The following is an 18956-nucleotide window of genomic DNA, read 5'->3' as shown; positions in this document are numbered from 1 at the left end:
TATAAAATTTTAATTTTCTTATCGGTTTAATTATTAATGGTTAAAATAAACAATTGAACTGGGATATGCAACCATAAATTTCTATTGTACCAAAAGAAAAACAATATCATCTCACCTTCCATTAAAAAATAGAAAACCAAAAGAAAACAACACCATCTCTCTGTCCATTAAAAATAGTCCTCATATTGGACGGTGCAGATTTCATAATGCGCAATATAGGTAAATTACATAGTGTTTAATTATATAGATATATGGTTTATTGCTAATGTTATCATAATTTAGTGTCTAAGGAAGTTAACTTTTTTTATTTATATCTCAATAATGGAATTTAATTGAGCACCTAACCAAATTGTGATTGCTCCATCTTGAGAATTTTGAATTTAGTTAAATTCCAACTTCAATTAATACATAATATTTGACTATACATACATATTAGTTTTGCATTATATATTTAACATGCGAAAATGGATTAATATAGTTAAACACTCGTTCCGTCCGTCTGCGAATAGGAGTCTTGTTTTTCTATTTTAGTTTGTTCGCAAATAAGAGTCCCAGTTCATTTCTACTATAAATGTTAAAAGGATTACATTCCACTAACTTATTCAACTCACATTTCATTTAAATTAGTGTCAACCGTGTATTAAAAATATCAACACATTTCAACTCGCAGTGTATTAAAAATGTCAACAATCACATTAAAATGTCAACATAATATATTGTGTTGATATTTTAAATATCAATGTCAACATAGTGTAATAATATCAACTAAGTTTATGTTAACATTTCAATGTCATTGTGTTGACATTTTTAATACACTGCATTAATGAATTAGCAACGTTAGCAACTTAAGAAAGTTAGCAACGAATCACACAAATATATAAATACTCCATCCGTCCCATTAAATATGCAACATTTGGGAATCGGCACGAGTTTTTATATAGTGTTGTTTTGTGAGTTAATGAAGATAGAGTAAAGTAAGAGAGATGAAAAAGTAGAGATAGAGATGTTTCCATTTTATGAAACGTTTCATTTTTAATGGAACAAACTAAAAAGGAAAACGTTTCAATTCTAATGAGACAGGGGGAGTATAAGACTCATATTTCACTTATTTTTTTCACCTACTTTTCTTAATACTTTCATAAAATCCATGTCAACAAATGAGAGTCTAATGTCAAAAGGAGGGTAGTATCATCTTTGTCAATATGATAATCCTGCACAACTGACAAAATTAACTCTATACCATTAATTATTTGTACAACCTTGCCCCACTGAAATATTAAAATTTGGTATGTGTAATTAACCAACTTAGAAAACTACTAGTATCAATTATATATATGCAATGGTACTTGACTTTGTTTTTGCACACGAATGCACCGTACAATTTTGTTCTTATAAGTATATGCTCAAGTGGATAAGGACAATTTGGATATTTTTCTAAGAATATATTGTGCTGAGGAAATTTTAGTTTTTCTGCGTTCAGCCGATAATGGTTGGATATATTTCTCGAAATATTTCATTCCTCTTTGCTTTAATATTACTAGTATTGCAACGTTGTGATGTCAATTGACCTGCAACAATAATTGAATCATACAAGAATTCAATGAAATTCTAGTTTTTTCAGTCAATATCGAAAACTTTATGCAAACAATTATTCCCACTAAATATAAATGGTCCAAAAATTCTAGCAATTGAAAAGGAAATTAAAAAAATTACATCTGTGCTCTATTTTTGGTAACGTTTTCACCCAATCACTCTATTTGTGCTCTATTTTTGGTAACGTCGGCTGTAACTACATCAAGTTGGTTTTTATTATTTTCTTATTTTACAGTATTAACATTAAAATGGCACAATAGCATCAAGAAAAAAGTGAAAATTTGTTCAATTTGTTCAATTTCTTAACTGTCTAATTTGATTTCATAAAACATTCATATATGAATTTAATTTGATAATACTACAAAATACCGTATTTGTAGATTACTACAGTTTAATGAATTATACATGATTTCTAATTAAATAGATTTTGAAAAATAATCGTCAAATTCATGAATCGTGACAATAAAATAAAGCCCTACCTTATAAAATTAAACGCGAAAGAGCTTATGCATGTACCCTTCGATACGTATTAAGACCAAATTGTGTATAGGTTTATGGTGATTATCTCTTTTCTTGCTTATTCAAAGTTTACTCCAATAAATTAATTTTTGTATTGACGAAGAAATACCTTATGATTTTAAAATATATTCTACTTTCTTAAGAAAAAATCTCATGCACAGATCATCAGCGAAATTAGTTTCCCATTGAGATAAATCGAGCAGCCAAATTATATTTTTCTTTGTCACCTTGAAAAAAACTCCTCATACAACTAATTTCAAGTTTTTGGAAGATATTGGATCTTTCTCCATAAATTTCTCTTTGATGTGATCAAATATAAAACACTAATTAGTTTTTGTATTATAGCGTTATATTAAGACAAATTATTGAAGTATTATGACAACACAATTTTAAAAAGTCAATTCCAGTACGGTATGATATCCTAACATTCTTAAATCCTTCCCCACACATAGCAATATATTTAGAGAGAGAGGAGAGAGAGAGATTATATATATATATATATATATATATATATATATATATATATATATATATATATATATATTTTAATCTTCGACTCCTAAAATTCAGTTTGGACATGTATAATCTATAATCCTATATACATAGGAAATTAATAAGGTCTCTTATGTTAAAGAACTCTAAGAGATTGTGAAGGGTTAAGTGGGAAATAAAACACTCATTTGACTATATTGTGTCTGCATCTACACGCGACAACTTGTTATGTATAACAATAATAGATTATGCTTAACAATCAGTTGACTTAATCATTAACAAATAATGTGTATTAAGGGGATGCAGACTTTTCTCTGTTTATTATTGATTATAAATCAAGCATCATCAAATTACGACATTCTTGCATTCTTGCATTATTATAAATGGCCATGTTAATATATAGTGTCATGTTTTTGAACCCTTCTCTCTAGTGAAATTAAGAATATGATGAAGAAATATGCACCAAGAGAACTAGCTAGTGAATCACCAAAACTTACCTTAATTAAATAAATTTGATTATATATCAGAATTATATAAAACTTTTCAAAACAAATTTTATTGAGGTGTGGAATATGAATAGGACTGAACACTAGAGCCAGCTGATTCTGGTAACCCCACGTTTTCTGGCTGAAGTAGAATTTTAAATAATGGATTAAGGAGGGCTTGATTGCTATTGTATTCAAATAGATATGTTTTCCTTGTGTTCAGTATCCAAAAATCATGTATATAGTGAAAATCTTTAACTTTGCATTGGACACAGACGTAGTCTCGAAGGAACGAAATAGAGTATGCCACTTTCAGCTTTATTTACTTTTCATGATTGTGTGTTATTTCCAGGATGAGTCTTGCATGTAGCATCTCAAATTTTGGAACCCTATTCTTCTTCAAGATAATGATCTGTCATCTCTTAAAGTATATATATAAACATCGATTGACCTTTTCATTCATCATACTTGTAAATCAACAAGAAAAGGAAAAAACTTGCATCAATTCATATACATGAAAAGATTGAATGAAATAGAATATGTAATTCCTCCTTAGGAAAATAATAAAGAAGGCAAAAGAGATGAATAAAATTGATAGAATATGTAATTCATCAATTAGCTAGAAAAAGAAGATGAAATTAAAGTGAGAGCATCATGTAGTGGTACTCCTAATATTTATGCTGGAAATAAATATTCCCAGTTTATAGAAAAAGCTCCATCATTGTTTACTTCATTTGGTATAATTCAGGCAAGTCTTGTGTGCGAGTGCAATGTGTATACGTATATAAATGAAATTTAAAACTCCAATTTGAAATAAGTAGTGATGTATCATATAACATTTGACTACACTTTACTTGGTGAGTCCATGAGGCCAAACAGCTTGTTGACAGTCTGCCCCTTCTGTGTATCATATACTGTAATTGCTGTTAACCCTTAGTTATAGGATATTTAGTATTATTAATTCATAAATATCTGACCAAGTACTCCTTTGGTATATGCGATGGGGTCCGATGCGGCGAAATGCATCATTCTCTTACACATCTGTTTGCCTGTTTGAATCTCCAGTGGCTTATTATTAGAATGTCAACTCCTTTTGGTTTCAATCTATAAAATCCTCCTACACATTAACCTATTTCCATCAAATTAAGTCTTACTACTACATTTCATTCGTAAGTAAAAAATGGCAGGCATTGAAGGGTCTCCTGGCAGCTCCATGCATGGAGTCACCGGCAGGGAGCCGGTGCATGCCTTCTCGGTGGCATCCCCGATCGTTCCGACTGACACTACCGCGAAGTTCGACCTTCCGGTGGACTCGGAGCACAAGGCCAAAAAATTCAAGCTGTTTTCCTTTGCAAACCCTCACATGAGAACCTTCCACCTCTCGTGGATTTCCTTCTTCACTTGTTTCGTTTCCACGTTTGCGGCGGCGCCTCTGGTGCCGATCATCCGCGACAATCTGAACCTGACAAAGAGCGACATCGGGAACGCGGGAGTGGCGTCTGTGTCGGGGAGTATATTCTCGAGGCTGGTGATGGGAGCAGTGTGCGATCTCCTGGGGCCGCGCTACGGGTGCGCGTTCCTGGTGATGCTGTCGGCCCCGACCGTGTTCTGCATGTCGTTCGTGTCGTCGGCGGGAGGGTACGTGGCGGTGCGGTTCATGATCGGATTCTCACTGGCGACGTTCGTGTCGTGCCAGTACTGGATGAGCACCATGTTCAACAGCAAGATCATCGGCACTGTCAACGGGACCGCGGCCGGATGGGGGAACATGGGAGGCGGCGCCACTCAGCTGATCATGCCGGTGCTGTTCGACATCATCAAGAAGACGGGATCGACTCCCTTCACCGCGTGGAGAATCGCCTTCTTCATCCCGGGATGGCTTCATATCATAATGGGGATTCTGGTGATGACATTAGGCCAAGACTTACCTGATGGAAACCTCAGCGCTCTTCAGAAGAAAGGAGATGTTGCAAAGGACCAATTTGGAAAGGTCTTGTGGTACGCCGTCACCAACTACCGAACATGGATCTTCGTCCTCCTCTACGGCTACTCCATGGGAGTCGAGCTCTCCACCGACAACGTCATCGCTGAATACTTCTACGACAGATTCGATCTGAAGCTCCATCTCGCTGGAATCATCGCTGCCACATTCGGGATGGCCAACCTCCTCGCTCGCCCCTTCGGTGGTTTTGCTTCTGATTACTCAGCCAGATATTTCGGGATGAGGGGCAGATTGTGGACGCTTTGGATCCTCCAGACGCTCGGTGGCGTCTTCTGCCTTCTGTTGGGAAGGGCGGATAATCTTCCTCTCGCTGTCGCCTTTATGATCATCTTCTCAATCGGAGCGCAGGCTGCCTGTGGAGCCACCTTTGGAGTCATTCCGTTCGTCTCAAGGAGATCACTTGGAATCATATCCGGGCTCACTGGGGCCGGAGGAAACTTTGGATCGGGATTGACACAGCTGCTGTTTTTCTCGACTTCAAAATACACCACAGAGGAGGGATTGGAGTATATGGGGATAATGATAATATGCTGCACTCTGCCGGTCATGTTAGTGCATTTCCCGCAGTGGGGAAGTATGTTCCTTCCTGCGTCCAAGAAGGCCTCCGAAGAGCACTACTACACTGCCGAGTACACCGAGGAGGAGGTGCAGAAGGGAATGCACCACAACAGCCTCAAGTTCGCTGAGAACAGCCGATCTGAGCGTGGCAACCGGATCGCCTCTGCCCCCACCCCACCTAACGCTACTCCCAACTATGTTTGATCAACTCACAACCTGCTTTTTCATACTCATTTTCCCTGTGAATGATCAACCATTCCATTGATCATTATACCATATATGTATCCAATTTTTCCAATTCCCAGCTCTCTTTTAAGTCCGTTTTCGCTGTCTGCATATTTCGTGTAAATAATGTGGAGTATATACAATATCAAGGTAAACGGTGTATTGTCTTGAAACCAAACCTGTAACTTATCAGCAAATATGATCTCTACATATACTAACTATATTATGTAATGCAAAGTTAACCAGAAAAAGGAACTACACAACTAATAACTTTAGTATTTATGTCATTTGTTAGTAAGTACTCCACATATATATAGAAACAGAGGAATCTTGACATAGCAGACATGAATATGCACCAAATTCCGACTTCCGCTAGTTTTCTACAGCACGCTATATAATCAACGCAGATACAGGAGCAGTCTTTATGGGTAATAACAGGGAACCCACCAATCAGCATAAATATGGAGTAGGAAGATTATTACTCTTAAGTTAACTCAATATCATTTCCATCGTAACAATGCTAATATGATACCTAGAAAAAGGACTTGTAGCAAATTTGAAGGGTTCAAAGTCAAGTTATATATGTTAAAGTCTTCCAATTGCCTATTTACGTTTAGTGAGTCAATACAAGACGTGATTAATAAGTTGAAAAATGAGAGGGAGCATAAGAAGATCAAGCCAAGACTTAGTGTCCAATCTAGTCTTGATGGAGTGTGAAATACGTCCACATAATAAATAGTAGTATAACTTCGAAAATATTGCACTACACTCCAAAATAAAATTTTGATAAAGATAGGAAGAATATGTAGTGGCAAAAGAAAAATCACGACAACTACTAGGAAACTTTGTAGTTTAAAGACGAATAGTATCACATTTAACTACTTAATTTGGCTCTATAAAGCCACAAATTCATTTGCATAATAGTCTCATCAATAATAACTACAGTATGACAATTTATTTGCTTCCCCAGTTTCTCATCATCTCTCTAACTTTAATTACTATCAGCATAACAAATTTCACTCTTGCATACAATCACTGCCTAGATGAGCAAAAAATATTGTTACTTGAGCTGAAAAACAACCTAACCTTCGATTCTTCTGTTTCGAGAAAGCTAGTGCAGTGGGATCAGATGGAAGAAGATTGCTGCAAGTGGCAAGGTGTGGAATGCGACGCTGCAGGCCGTGTTATCACTTTGCAGCTCGACTACGAGGCTCTTTCAGGTACCATTGAGGATCTATCTACGCTTTCAAGCTTTATATACCTGAAGAAGCTAAACTTAGGATACAATTCACTCAGTGGGAGCATCCCACCATCTCTTTTTAGCCTTCCCTCACTGCAGCAACTTAAACTTTCCAACAACAATTTTAGTGGCCATGTTGATGAGTTTCTGTCTCCTAGTTTCTCTCACTTGGAAGAGCTAGATTTGAGTGGAAACCGCCTTGAAGGGCCTATTCCCAACTCTTTCTTTAACCTGGCTAGCCTTCAGCTTCTCTCGCTCACTAACAACTTCTTCAATGGCACTTTTCGACTTGACAAGATCAGAAGGCTTCAGAATCTCACAACTCTTAATCTTTCCCATAACAACCTATCTGTTGATGTAAACAACATCAACTCACCTTTTTCTACATTTCCCCAACTCTACCAATTGAGCCTAGTTTCTTGCAACCTTTCCGATTTCCCTGATCTTCGCAGCCAATCTAGTTTGCGATTTTTGGACCTGTCAAACAACAGACTCAGAGACGAAATTCCCAACTGGATATGGGAGATAGGGAGTGGAGAGTTTTGGCAATTGAATCTTTCTTGTAATCACTTTGTGGATCTACAGAAGCCTTATAGAATTCCTGATTCTCTTCAAGTTCTGGATTTGCACTCGAATCATCTCGGGGGTGAGTTGCCCTTGCCTAAAGAAAGAGCTCTGTACATAGATTACTCAAACAACAAGTTTGACAAGGCCATTCCAACCAACATTGGAACCTACCTTTCCAATCTCATTTTTTTCTCTGTTTCGAGTAATAGTTTGAGCGGAACAATTCCATCCACCCTCTGCGAAGCTGCGTATCTTCAAGTTGTTGATTTGTCTTTTAATAACCTGAGTGGTAATATACCTCCTTGTCTGCTCCAAAACACTGAGAATCTTGGGGTGTTCAGCCTGAGGAGCAACAACATCAGTGGTGATATTCCAGATGAATTCTCTGAAAATTGTGGCCTAGAAACTTTGGATTTTAATGGTAACAACTTAGGAGGAAAAATTCCAAAGTCCTTGGAATACTGCACTTCATTAACTGTGTTGAATGTTGGAGATAACAACATCGATGGGGGCTTCCCGTGCATGCTTCCCTCTAGCTTACGCGTGCTTGTCTTGCGCTCCAACAAATTCCATGGAGAGATCACATGCACCAAACATTGGCCTGATCTTCAAATCATGGACATATCTTCCAACCACTTCAGTGGCTCTCTCTACCAAGTGGGATTCTCGAGTTGGAGCCGAATGGTGCTAGGCAGCGATGGGCAGTCAAGGCGAGAGCAACTCCACTTTGACTTTCTGAATCTGAAAAACTTCTACTACCAAGACGAGGTGACACTAACGATCAAAGGCTCGAAGCTGAAGCTTCCCAAGATTTGGACAGAGTTTACATCTGTTGATTTCTCTGATAATGATTTCCATGCAGAGATACCAGAAGAAATAGGTTATTTGAGCTCGCTTGTTTATCTCAACTTATCCCACAATACCCTCACCAGCACAATCCCAAGGTCGTTGGGGAACATGGAGGCCCTTGAAGCACTTGATCTCTCAGTGAACCAACTAACAGAGATGATCCCGGTTGAGCTTGGACATATCAATAACCTTGCAGTCTTCAATGTGTCCTACAATAAGCTGGTGGGACGGATACCGGATAGTCCTCAATTTGCAACATTTGAATATTATTCATTTGAAGGAAACGCAGGGCTATGCGGTTTTCCTATGGGCATAAGCTGCAGTGACCGTGATCCACGAGAACATGAAAACCAGCAGAGAGATGGAAAGTCGAATATGGAGGAGAATTATATATCTGGTGAGGTTGGATACATTGTGGGGTTAGGAAGCACCATATGGCTACTTGTGTTGTGCCCATGTTTGAGAGAAATGTACTTTGGAAAGGTAGATGAGGTTCTTGCAAACATATCCGACCGCCAACCAAGGAGAAGAATAGCAGCCATGAATCAACATAGGAGGAGACAATAGTGATGCTTATTGATGTTGCTTCTTCTGATTTTCAAATTTCTTGTTTCAATATTCTACTCTGAATTCTATGTTTTCAAATTCTAATGCTATTTAAAATCAGAGCATGCATATCATCATTATTTACAATACCCCATTGCTCACCAAAATCAGATTAAACAAGTACTACTATAATCAATCAAATTCTTTTATTCTTCACCGAAAACCGGATTCTAAATGGATGCGGTCACAACTATAAGAACAAAAACCAATAATCATTAAGAAAAACAACAATTGAAAGCTTCCGTTTACGATAAAAATCCCATTTATTTTGCTATGATTCCAAGTTTCTGTATTTAATTAATTATAAAAAATGTTTTTTGTTGCGGAGACGGCATATTGGGCCAGAAAAGTAGGTGACATGAATCGCGGTCAATAGATTGGGCTGGTAATGGTATATATATGAGCCCAAACAAAATTGACGATTGACAAAATAAGTTATAATTACAGATTTGATTAAATTTATTGATCTTGTGGTTTCTATACATAGCTCTATCATTTTACTCACTATAGCCTTTTATTATTAATAAAATCAGTATTTATCATCTTATATCCCAAAATTAATTTTATAACAAGTAGTATCGTTTATCTTTATCGTATCATAGTCCCCCAAAATGAAAATTCTTCTCCTCCTTATTCGAAATGATAACACATTCCATTAGGCATTTTGGACTTTACCTGGGCCCATGCCCTAATAACAATTTGAATTTGTAAAAATATATCCTTTCAAGTTCAACCAGCATAAAAATAATAAGTAGGAGTATTTCTTGAAAAGAATACAATATCTCATCTAATAGTCAAGACTCAAGACCAAGGGATGATGATGTGAAGGGCTACTAAAAATAATCATCTTCGATTAGAAAAGGTACACATGCTTATCATATTGGTTTGGACTATAAATTTTTTATGTCTGTATGTACCACTCTCATAATTACCTAAGTTTGACCGACTACTATAATTACTACATGAACTAAAAATGCATTACCCTGAATAAATCTTAAATTCGAATTATTTGAATTTATACATATATACGTATATGAAAACAGATCACATAAAAAGTAGTAGTACTAAAAATCTAATACTAGCACTTTTTAAACCAATCCACTGTAAATTAAATCATCCTTTTAATACGTTGTTACGGAGTACGTATTATTTTAATAAATAGCATCCTTCTTAATAAACTTTTGTTTATTTTGACTTTTCAGTATATTTATTTCGATGCTACCGTATGTCACGCCGGCTTTTATATATACTTATTTAGTAGGATGAATAAAATTATAGGAGTAGTTAATTTGCTAATTCCAACAACCGTGAAGAGTTCATACTCTACACACTTAAACTAAAATATAGTACTCCGTACTAATTTTTAATTAAAATAGATAATAATATAGACTAGCATAAAAAAATAAAATGTGGGGATATAAAATTCTTTAAAAAAATGATGACATATAAGTTAAATGATATTCCGCACTAAGATAATTAGATGTTTAATCATCACACTACAGTAGCGGTCTACGCGATATTAATTTTAAGTGGAACGCCTTTTGATGGAGATAGTATATTAATTAGCCTAATTAATTAAAAATCAAATGGATTATGATGGCACAACTTCAATAGTTGGCCGGCTCCATCTTTTCTTGTACACGTATCTGTCTTATCTCTTAAATAATTCTTTGTGTAGACTAGATTCTGCAGTTCATGATTGATTATATCCTATTATATGTATATGCATTTAGATAAAGATTGTCATAAAACAATGATTAATCAATATTAAATGTCTAATTCTCATACATTGACAAGATATATATAAGTCATGTTCATGATTGATTAATATCCAGTTATATCAATTATGCATTTGGACTAACCTGAGAAAAAATTCCCTAGTCTAAACATACCAAGTTGGAATGGTGATATGGTGTGTGATACCTATAATATATTAACAAATGGAAATATATATAGCTCCACTTCTAGCTGGAAATTACACATCCACACATGCTAATTGTCAAAAAATTTAATATGAAAATTATAGGTGCCCCGTATATACACCTATACATAATATATATACGCATAACGTTATGACTTAAATTCCCATTCTTTCCATCAACTGAACAAACCATTGATGCAATTGTAAACTATGAAACTATTTCATTATATAAATATATATTTTTAATGTTTATGTATGTAAACACACATAATAGAGTGTAATCACATTTCACGTGAATATTTTTTCATTAATTGATAGCAATATTAAACACAATAAATACTAGTATTATATAGCTAAGTATTTTTATTTTACTTGTATATATAACATATTAATCACTATTTTATGTCTTAAAGTATTTTATTTATATGTTAAAAAAATATATAAGTAGCTAATAATAACAAGATGATAAAAAATAATTTTACTTGATTAAGAAGACTAAATTTTAGTTCATTCGATTATACATAATTATGTAATGATATAAAAGAGCATTTAGATAAATAAATAATTATGTAATGATGTATAAAAGAACATTTAGATAAATATTTAAAATAAATGTGTAGTCGGTATTCATTAGAATACATAAAAACGAATATAAATGTATGTGTGCATAAAAAAATGGGATTCCTTTGAAATTTATTGATTGCAATGAATAATTTTTTTAATTCATTTGAAGATGATGGAAGACGTAAATCATGGAAAGATTGCGTAAATTTATTTTGCATGGATATGGTTATGTAAGTTATATATGGGATTTTCATAATTTCCATATTAAAAATTTTGACAAAATTAGCATGTGTGGATGTGTAATTTCCAATTGGAAGTGGAGCTATATAAATTTCCATTTGTCAATATATTATAGGGATGACACACCATATTACCATTCCACCTTGGTATGCCTAGACTCGGGAATTTTTTCTCGGACTAACCGGCCTGATGATCCTATAAATAAGTTGAGCTAAACTATACTTAATTATTGTAGCATTCTCGATTTGATAAAAGTTTATTATTCTCTGAAAATTGATGACGCAATAAATCTGTGGGGGGTTTAAATCAGCATGATTCCATTAGAAATATCGTGTGGAGAAAAATAATGGAACGTAGGTGCATCAAAACCTAACGATTTATTGGTCATCAATTAATAGTGATCGTCCCACACCAAGATAGTGGATGTACTTGGAAATAATTCTAATTTAGTACTCCTATTATACATAAAATAGTTTTCAATATCATTTTTATTGTATTATTATTATTATTATTCAGAATGTCAATGTAGTTTTCTAACTGTTTACTTATTTCAAATTGTAAGATTTGAACTAAAAACAAAAAAGTTGCTTTTAATTAGAGAGGGAACATTTTTTAGGTCCACGAACTTTGCGAAAGTATCATTTTAGGTCCGTGAACTTTGAAAATATCATATTAGGTCGGTCAACTACAAATTAATATAATTTGAGGTATTCTGAACTTTTTCCGGACGAAAATGCCCTTAAAGGCTTCAAAGGACAATTCAGACAATTCTTTCGCCACTCATTTTGCGTCAGAGACCTATAGTCCAACAATTTTTAACGGCAAATTTTTATATTTAAATTCAATTTGGTTGGTAATTGATCTCCATTCTGAAATTCATATAAATAATACTCCGAATGACAATCCAAATTAATAGCTATCTAATTTCAAAACAAATAAACTAAATATAATTTACAGATCATCTATATTAAGTTCTTAAAATGCAGTTTGAATTGAAAAAATAAAATAAAGTATCAAGTTTCAATTCACTATCTCTAAATAATTGGTCATCTAATAATTGAAAAATTAACACATAGTACTATTTTTTACGGAAAATTCTAATTATATATAAATTCGATTTGAATGGTAATTGAATTAAATAGTAGTAAAAAAATTGTTGACTCTAGGTCTTTGACACAAGATGAGATGCGAAGAATTGTCCGAATTGCCCTTTGAAGGCCTTAAGGGTATTTTCATCCGAAAAAAGTTCAAAATACCTCAAATAATATTAACTTGTAATTGACGGACCTAAAATGATATTTTCAAAATTCACGAATCTAAAATAATACTTTAGCAAAGTTCATGGACCTAAAAAAATGTTCCCTCTTGATTAAAATACCGTAACATGACATATAGGTGTGATGAATGTGCGTATATGTATATATGTAGGCATCTTACAATTTCCAGTAATGTTGATGGTGATCAGTCTGGATCAATTGATTCCCTTGGCCCACTCGTACTCCAACAAATTAATTTATTGTATATTTTATATATACAAAATGTCATGTTGCAGTATAAAGGTATTTATTGATCTCTGCCCAGTCATTTTTGCATAATTATTTACTTAATACTGTAATACTCCCCCATTTTATAATTATGGAGACAATTTTTTTCGATATGGAATTGTGTTAGGTAAATTAAGTAAATAGAGAGTAAAATGAAAAATAAAAAAAGTAGAGATATATAGAGAGAATAAAGTAAGAGAGAGTAAAGTATGAGTGGAAAAATGTGTTGAATTTTATTAAAAAGGGAAATGACTCTATGACTATGGAATGTACCAAAATGTCAAAATAATTTTAATACTATAGAATAGAGAGAGTATTAAATAAATTAGTTAGAGATATTTGAGTACGCCCAAGTCTCAAGCCTTACAAATTGAATACTATAGGATCTTATAATCAAACTAAATGTTGTTAAAACAGAGTTTAGGTAGCACTAAAAGTAGCAAAGTTTTTTCTTCCAAATTTTAAAAAAGAAAAATTTAATAATGGGAAATTCGTTGGTCAGGCAAAAAACGGTTCCACTAAATCACCTTCTTTAGGCTTTTAGCAATGAACAACAAAAGTGAAGGCCTAAAATGATGAAACAGTGGGCCCACCCTTTACAAGTATATGACGTGTTTGGTTATAAATAACTCCCACTTTTTCAAAGGGGACACTGGGCACGTGGACATCACGTGGCCTGCATGGGATGGACCAAATTCGTACCTCCTTTTCTTTCTTTCTACATGCTCGTGTTGTTTTCACCTTAAAGACTTCAATTCATTCCTAAATGGGCTTATGAGTTTTATTTTAAAATATCTCATCATTTTAATTAATATTATCATTTCATTTTTCCAACATTCATGATGCAGTTATAGCAATCGAAAATACGTGTCACTTATCTACATAAAAATTATGCATAATGTGTAATTTTTAACAAAATTATATCATAAACTTAAAAAACGAGTCCAATATTGATTCCAATCTCTCTTGACTTAGTACCACACTAAGGTTTCATCATTGAATTTTGTATTCTTTTCCTAATTCCTTTTATTTATTTTATATTCTAATTAAAACAATTTTTTGACTTAATTAAAATAGGAAATTCATTATAAAAATTATAAGTACACATTGAAATGGCATCACGGTGAAATCAATTGTTTTGGTTGTTTTAGTTATTTTGGACAAATCAAATCCTCGAGGTGTCAATATATACTTGGAAGAATCGTTTTGTTTACTATGACGTGTAAAAAAAAACGCGAACACCACATTAGGATTTGCTGTCGAAAATTGAATTTCATCCAACGACTTTGTGGGGGTGTCGCACTACAAAAAATGCGCTATTTACCAACGGAATTACCGACGTATACGATTCCCTTGGTGATTACCGACGGAATACCTAGGGAATCAGCCGTCGGTAATTTTCTCCCCTTTTTTTAATAGCATTTTTATTTTACACGGAATACATACAACAATGTAGTATTGTTTTTCTTTATTTTTTAATGTAAAGCAATTACCGACCGAATTAATCTGTCGGTAATCTTAAGAATTAATATAAATATTCCAATATACACAATAAGATAATTAAATCATCTTAAGATTTAAATTAAATAATCCAAAACACAATCGTTTGCTGAAGTCATTCATTCTTCTGCGTCGCCGAGCTGCAGCCTGCGCCATCGCCGAGCTACAGCCATCGCCGTCGCTGAGCTACAGCCACCGCCGTCTCCTCCCCTTAAATCGGCGGAATTCTGTTTTCTCGACTCCACCCTTGTCCACAGCTCTAACCTCCAATTTTTGAAGAATTAAGGTGAGAATCCCCTTTTCACCTATCCATTACACCAATTTTTGAAGAATTAAGATGAGAGCGAATTCAAATATTGCAAGTGTAGGTTGGATTTGGGGGAATTGGTTGAGTTTTTCTTAAATTGGATTTGCTAGGGTTCATTTGAGCGCTCTCTTTTACTTCACATTTTCACAGAAGTATTACTCTTCATTCTTCTCCTTTTACATGTTATGTTATAATAAGAGTTTTTCCTACTTAATATTATCAATATATTTAGGGAGTTATTGTAATGTTTCAGCAGAATTAATTGTGAGTGGATATGTATACCATCACTGGTCTTCTAATTGTGAGGTGATATGTAATGTGTTAGCAGAAAATTTGCTCTATTAGAAATTTGCTTTACATTTTGTTGATCTGTTTTGAGGGAACTCTTGTCTCTTTTGAGGAAACTCGAGTTTGTTTAGATACCATTGCTGCTAGGATCAGGTGCTTCCTCTACCTTCATTTGTTTAGACTTATATGATTCATATCCCCATTTACTTATTTTATATCACATGTTTAATTGTTGCATATTTTGGATTATGGAGGTTGGGCAACTAATAGTTGATACAAAACACATACGAATGATATGACATGAAGAGCATAAATATTATAAAATAATTAAAGTGAAGTAGACTTACTTTTGGAGAGAGAGTTTTGAGAGCAGAGTCATGTTGTGGACGTGCCTGCAGTCGATCTTCGTAGCATTTTTGCACCATTTTGTGGAGTGCAGAAACCTTATTGTAGAATGTTTCAACTTTGAAATTTCTGATAAGCTTGCTAATTGAAGCATATTATCATGAAAGTTTTTGTTGAAACCTACTTTGTAAGTGGACAGAAGCATGTAAAGATTAGAAAATCAATGGGAAAAGAATCAATGTTGATTGTTGATAAAGTGATCAATGGGAAAAGCATATTCTGTTTGTTCTCTTCTTTCTCAATCATCTTTAATCTGCATCTATGTACTTGAAACCTGCATAATGTCAGAAACTATTCGTTACTCATGTTCGGTTTTGACTTTAAATTTTTATATGCAGTTCATCTGCTCGAAAGAAGTTAACCATGCCTTTGTGATCAATGTTCGTAGCATACGTGCTTACTATGTTGCATTGCTATGAAACAAGAATGAAATCGTTAGTTTGGATTGTTTGTTTCACTTCTGAAAGTTACATGTGTTCTGATTCCTAAAAAATTTTATTTTCCTCATCAAATGACACATGATTTTACAAACACCAAAATGACCATTACCATTTAAATATCCATTTAGCTTTACAATCTCCTCAGTTGTACTTGCCATGCTGGAGCATTCCACCTGAAACACTACTGCACATATGCAAATATACTATATTAAAACTAACAGTTTTATTCTAATGCCTTTCACAGGGTTCTTTTCATTTTCCTTTCTTTTGGAACGAAGCTGGACTGCAGTACAATATTTTATTAAATACTTTGCATGAACAGTTTCAGATTTAGTTAATTCTTTGCAAAACAATTTTATCAGTTTATGATATTCAAGTGCTCTTGAAGCAATTTCAATATAGTTTCAGTTTATGTCATACGTATTGATATGTACTGATTCTTTTTTCCCTCTTGTTGATTCATGCAGATGTTAATGCTTTGGTCTCACTGATTTCTCACATTATCAAATAGATGATCTCTTTCATGGTGATGAGGTATTCTAAAAGGTTCTCACAAGCTTGTGAACAAAGCATAAATAGGGCATGTGCATTGATTACATCTTTATTTCATCAGATTCAAAACAATACTGGGTTTAACTGGAAAAAGACACATGTGGAAGTCAAGGAGCTGTATTATGACGAATTTCAAGTAAGTATTATTTTTGTTACATAAAAAACTATTTTGATTTGCACTAACCTAAGGAAGTCAAGGAGCTTTATTATGAAGAATTGTGAGTAAGTATTTTATTTTTGTACATAAATTTTTTTCTTGGCCTCCCGAATGGAAGAATGATGTGAAGAAAGCATGGGGACAGCGAGCTGGTAGAAGATACTCGGATTATATTAGTGAAGTGAAGGATAGGTACAATAAAGGTCAACCTAGGCCAATTTATATACCTCAAGAGATGTGGGCAGGATTGATACTCTACTGGCAAGATTCTAATACTGTCAAAAAGTCAATGATTGCAAGTAAGGCCAGACGATCTGAACCAGATGGACCTGGTACGGGCATGAGGACACATTTAGGAGGGTCAACGTCAGTCACTGAGAAATCTCTACGAATGGTAAGTGTCTTTTTATACGCTACATATATTTATATTTTAACTTACATTTTTATTTTAATAAATAGGCAGCCGAGAGAGGTGTATCGTTGAAGGATGTTGCATATGCCGGATTCAAATCACTCCACACCTATAAAGATGGGACATACACTTGTAAAAAGGCTGCAAATGTCGATGTAAGTTAGAGTATATATTAATATAGATGTTCTTTATAATAGATGGCAAGCTGGCTATATCTTTTGATTATCTTTATAATAGATGACAAGATGTGAAAACACAAGAAAAAAACAGCATGGATCTATGATAGAATTTGGACCTCCCTCTCGATTAATAAAAGGATTTGTTGAGATATTTAGGGTTGGAAGAAGACTAATTAAGTCTAGTTTTGTATTGGATTTTTGCTTTGGGCTGGTGGCTACCTACATGAAGCATGGTGATAGGGTTTAGCTGCAAATTTGAGATCTGAATGTATTCTGAGTTCCATATGTCATACTGGAATTAGGTGGCTAGTATAGGATTTTTCTGAATTTCTTTATTTGGTGAGTCCTTATACTGTCAACATGCAAGATTGCTTGCTCTCTTTTGATAGGTATTAGTCGAGCATAAATTGCTTAGTTTTGAGCTTCGTATATTGGGAAACACATTAAATTTGGTAATGAAAGAAAAGAAGAAAGAAAGGAAAAGTTATTGATGATATGGTTTTGTTATTGAAACTGTTGCAGTGCTGCATAACAACATAAGATATCTACTATTATGTGAAGTTGATTTCACAACATGGATATGAGATTGCGTGATGTATAATTTTTTTATTATCGAGGCGAAGGTGCAAGCGATTGCAGCAACGAAGGGCAAAAATCCAAATTTGAGTGACATCTTCATCAATGATGTTTATGGAGGAAAGCTCGACAAGAAGAGGAGGATGTTCGGGATAGGAAACTTGGCACCTAACCTCATGGTTTACACCTCGACAGAGTCTGCAAGAGCAACAACCTTGCGAGATGAATTAAGGGCTGAATTAAGAGGAGAAATAAGGGAGGAAATAAGGGGGGAATTTCGACAAGATTTAGATGCGCAAAGTGTGAAAATTTCAGCAATGGAGGAGAAGATGAACCGGATCTTGATGTCTCAACAATCCAATTTCTCACAACTCGTTGATGATGATGGTTCATAGACTTAATACATATTTAATATAAACTCCCTATTTTGTGTTCTTTTTTATCCGTACTTTGGTGATGTTTAACTAATATACCTTTTATCTATCGTATCTTCATTATTTTGGCTATTATTATTTGGTTTGTTGCTATTATTGGATTATTTTGGCTATCATAGGTGATTTGACTGTATAAAAGAAAATAGGGGTCTCACTGTAAATTATAAATTAATTTGTAAAAAATACATATTAATTACCGACGGAATTGGTTTGATTACCGACAGAAATAGTGTGACCAAGTTACCGACGGAAATAGTGTGACCAAGTTACCGACGGAAATAGTGGGAACTCATAATCGACA

The 18956-nt window shown here is 34.1% G+C and overlaps 3 protein-coding genes across 3 annotated transcripts; all 3 read left to right on the top strand.

Moving 5' to 3' along the window:
* The first annotated feature begins 4229 nt into the window (after positions 1 to 4229).
* Positions 4230 to 5968, top strand: LOC125211839 (high affinity nitrate transporter 2.4-like). The gene has a single exon (XM_048111775.2). It carries the CDS (start codon positions 4270 to 4272, stop codon positions 5851 to 5853), a length of 1584 nt encoding a protein of 527 aa, XP_047967732.1. The 5' UTR covers positions 4230 to 4269; the 3' UTR covers positions 5854 to 5968.
* Positions 5969 to 6810: 842 nt separating this feature from the next.
* LOC125209256 (receptor like protein 27-like) lies at positions 6811 to 9196 on the top strand. Its single transcript, XM_048108861.2, has one exon. The coding sequence runs from the start codon at positions 6821 to 6823 to the stop codon at positions 9095 to 9097; it is 2277 nt and encodes a 758-aa protein (XP_047964818.2). The 5' UTR covers positions 6811 to 6820; the 3' UTR covers positions 9098 to 9196.
* Positions 9197 to 16822: 7626 nt separating this feature from the next.
* Positions 16823 to 18727, top strand: LOC148930189 (uncharacterized; the record flags this gene model as incomplete). Its single annotated transcript, XM_089066382.1, has 5 exons — positions 16823 to 16879; positions 16959 to 17033; positions 17173 to 17448; positions 17514 to 17621; positions 18269 to 18727. Coding segments are annotated over 5 exons (864 nt in total), but the record flags the coding sequence as incomplete, so codon positions are not given.
* Positions 18728 to 18956: the final 229 nt, after the last annotated feature.

Source organism: Salvia hispanica, chromosome 3, assembly GCF_029641045.1.
Source record: "Salvia hispanica isolate PSC_SH4W2 chromosome 3, Shi_PSC_v1, whole genome shotgun sequence".
Lineage (NCBI taxonomy): Eukaryota > Viridiplantae > Streptophyta > Magnoliopsida > Lamiales > Lamiaceae > Salvia > Salvia hispanica.
This window is presented reverse-complemented; position numbering and strand designations above follow the sequence as displayed.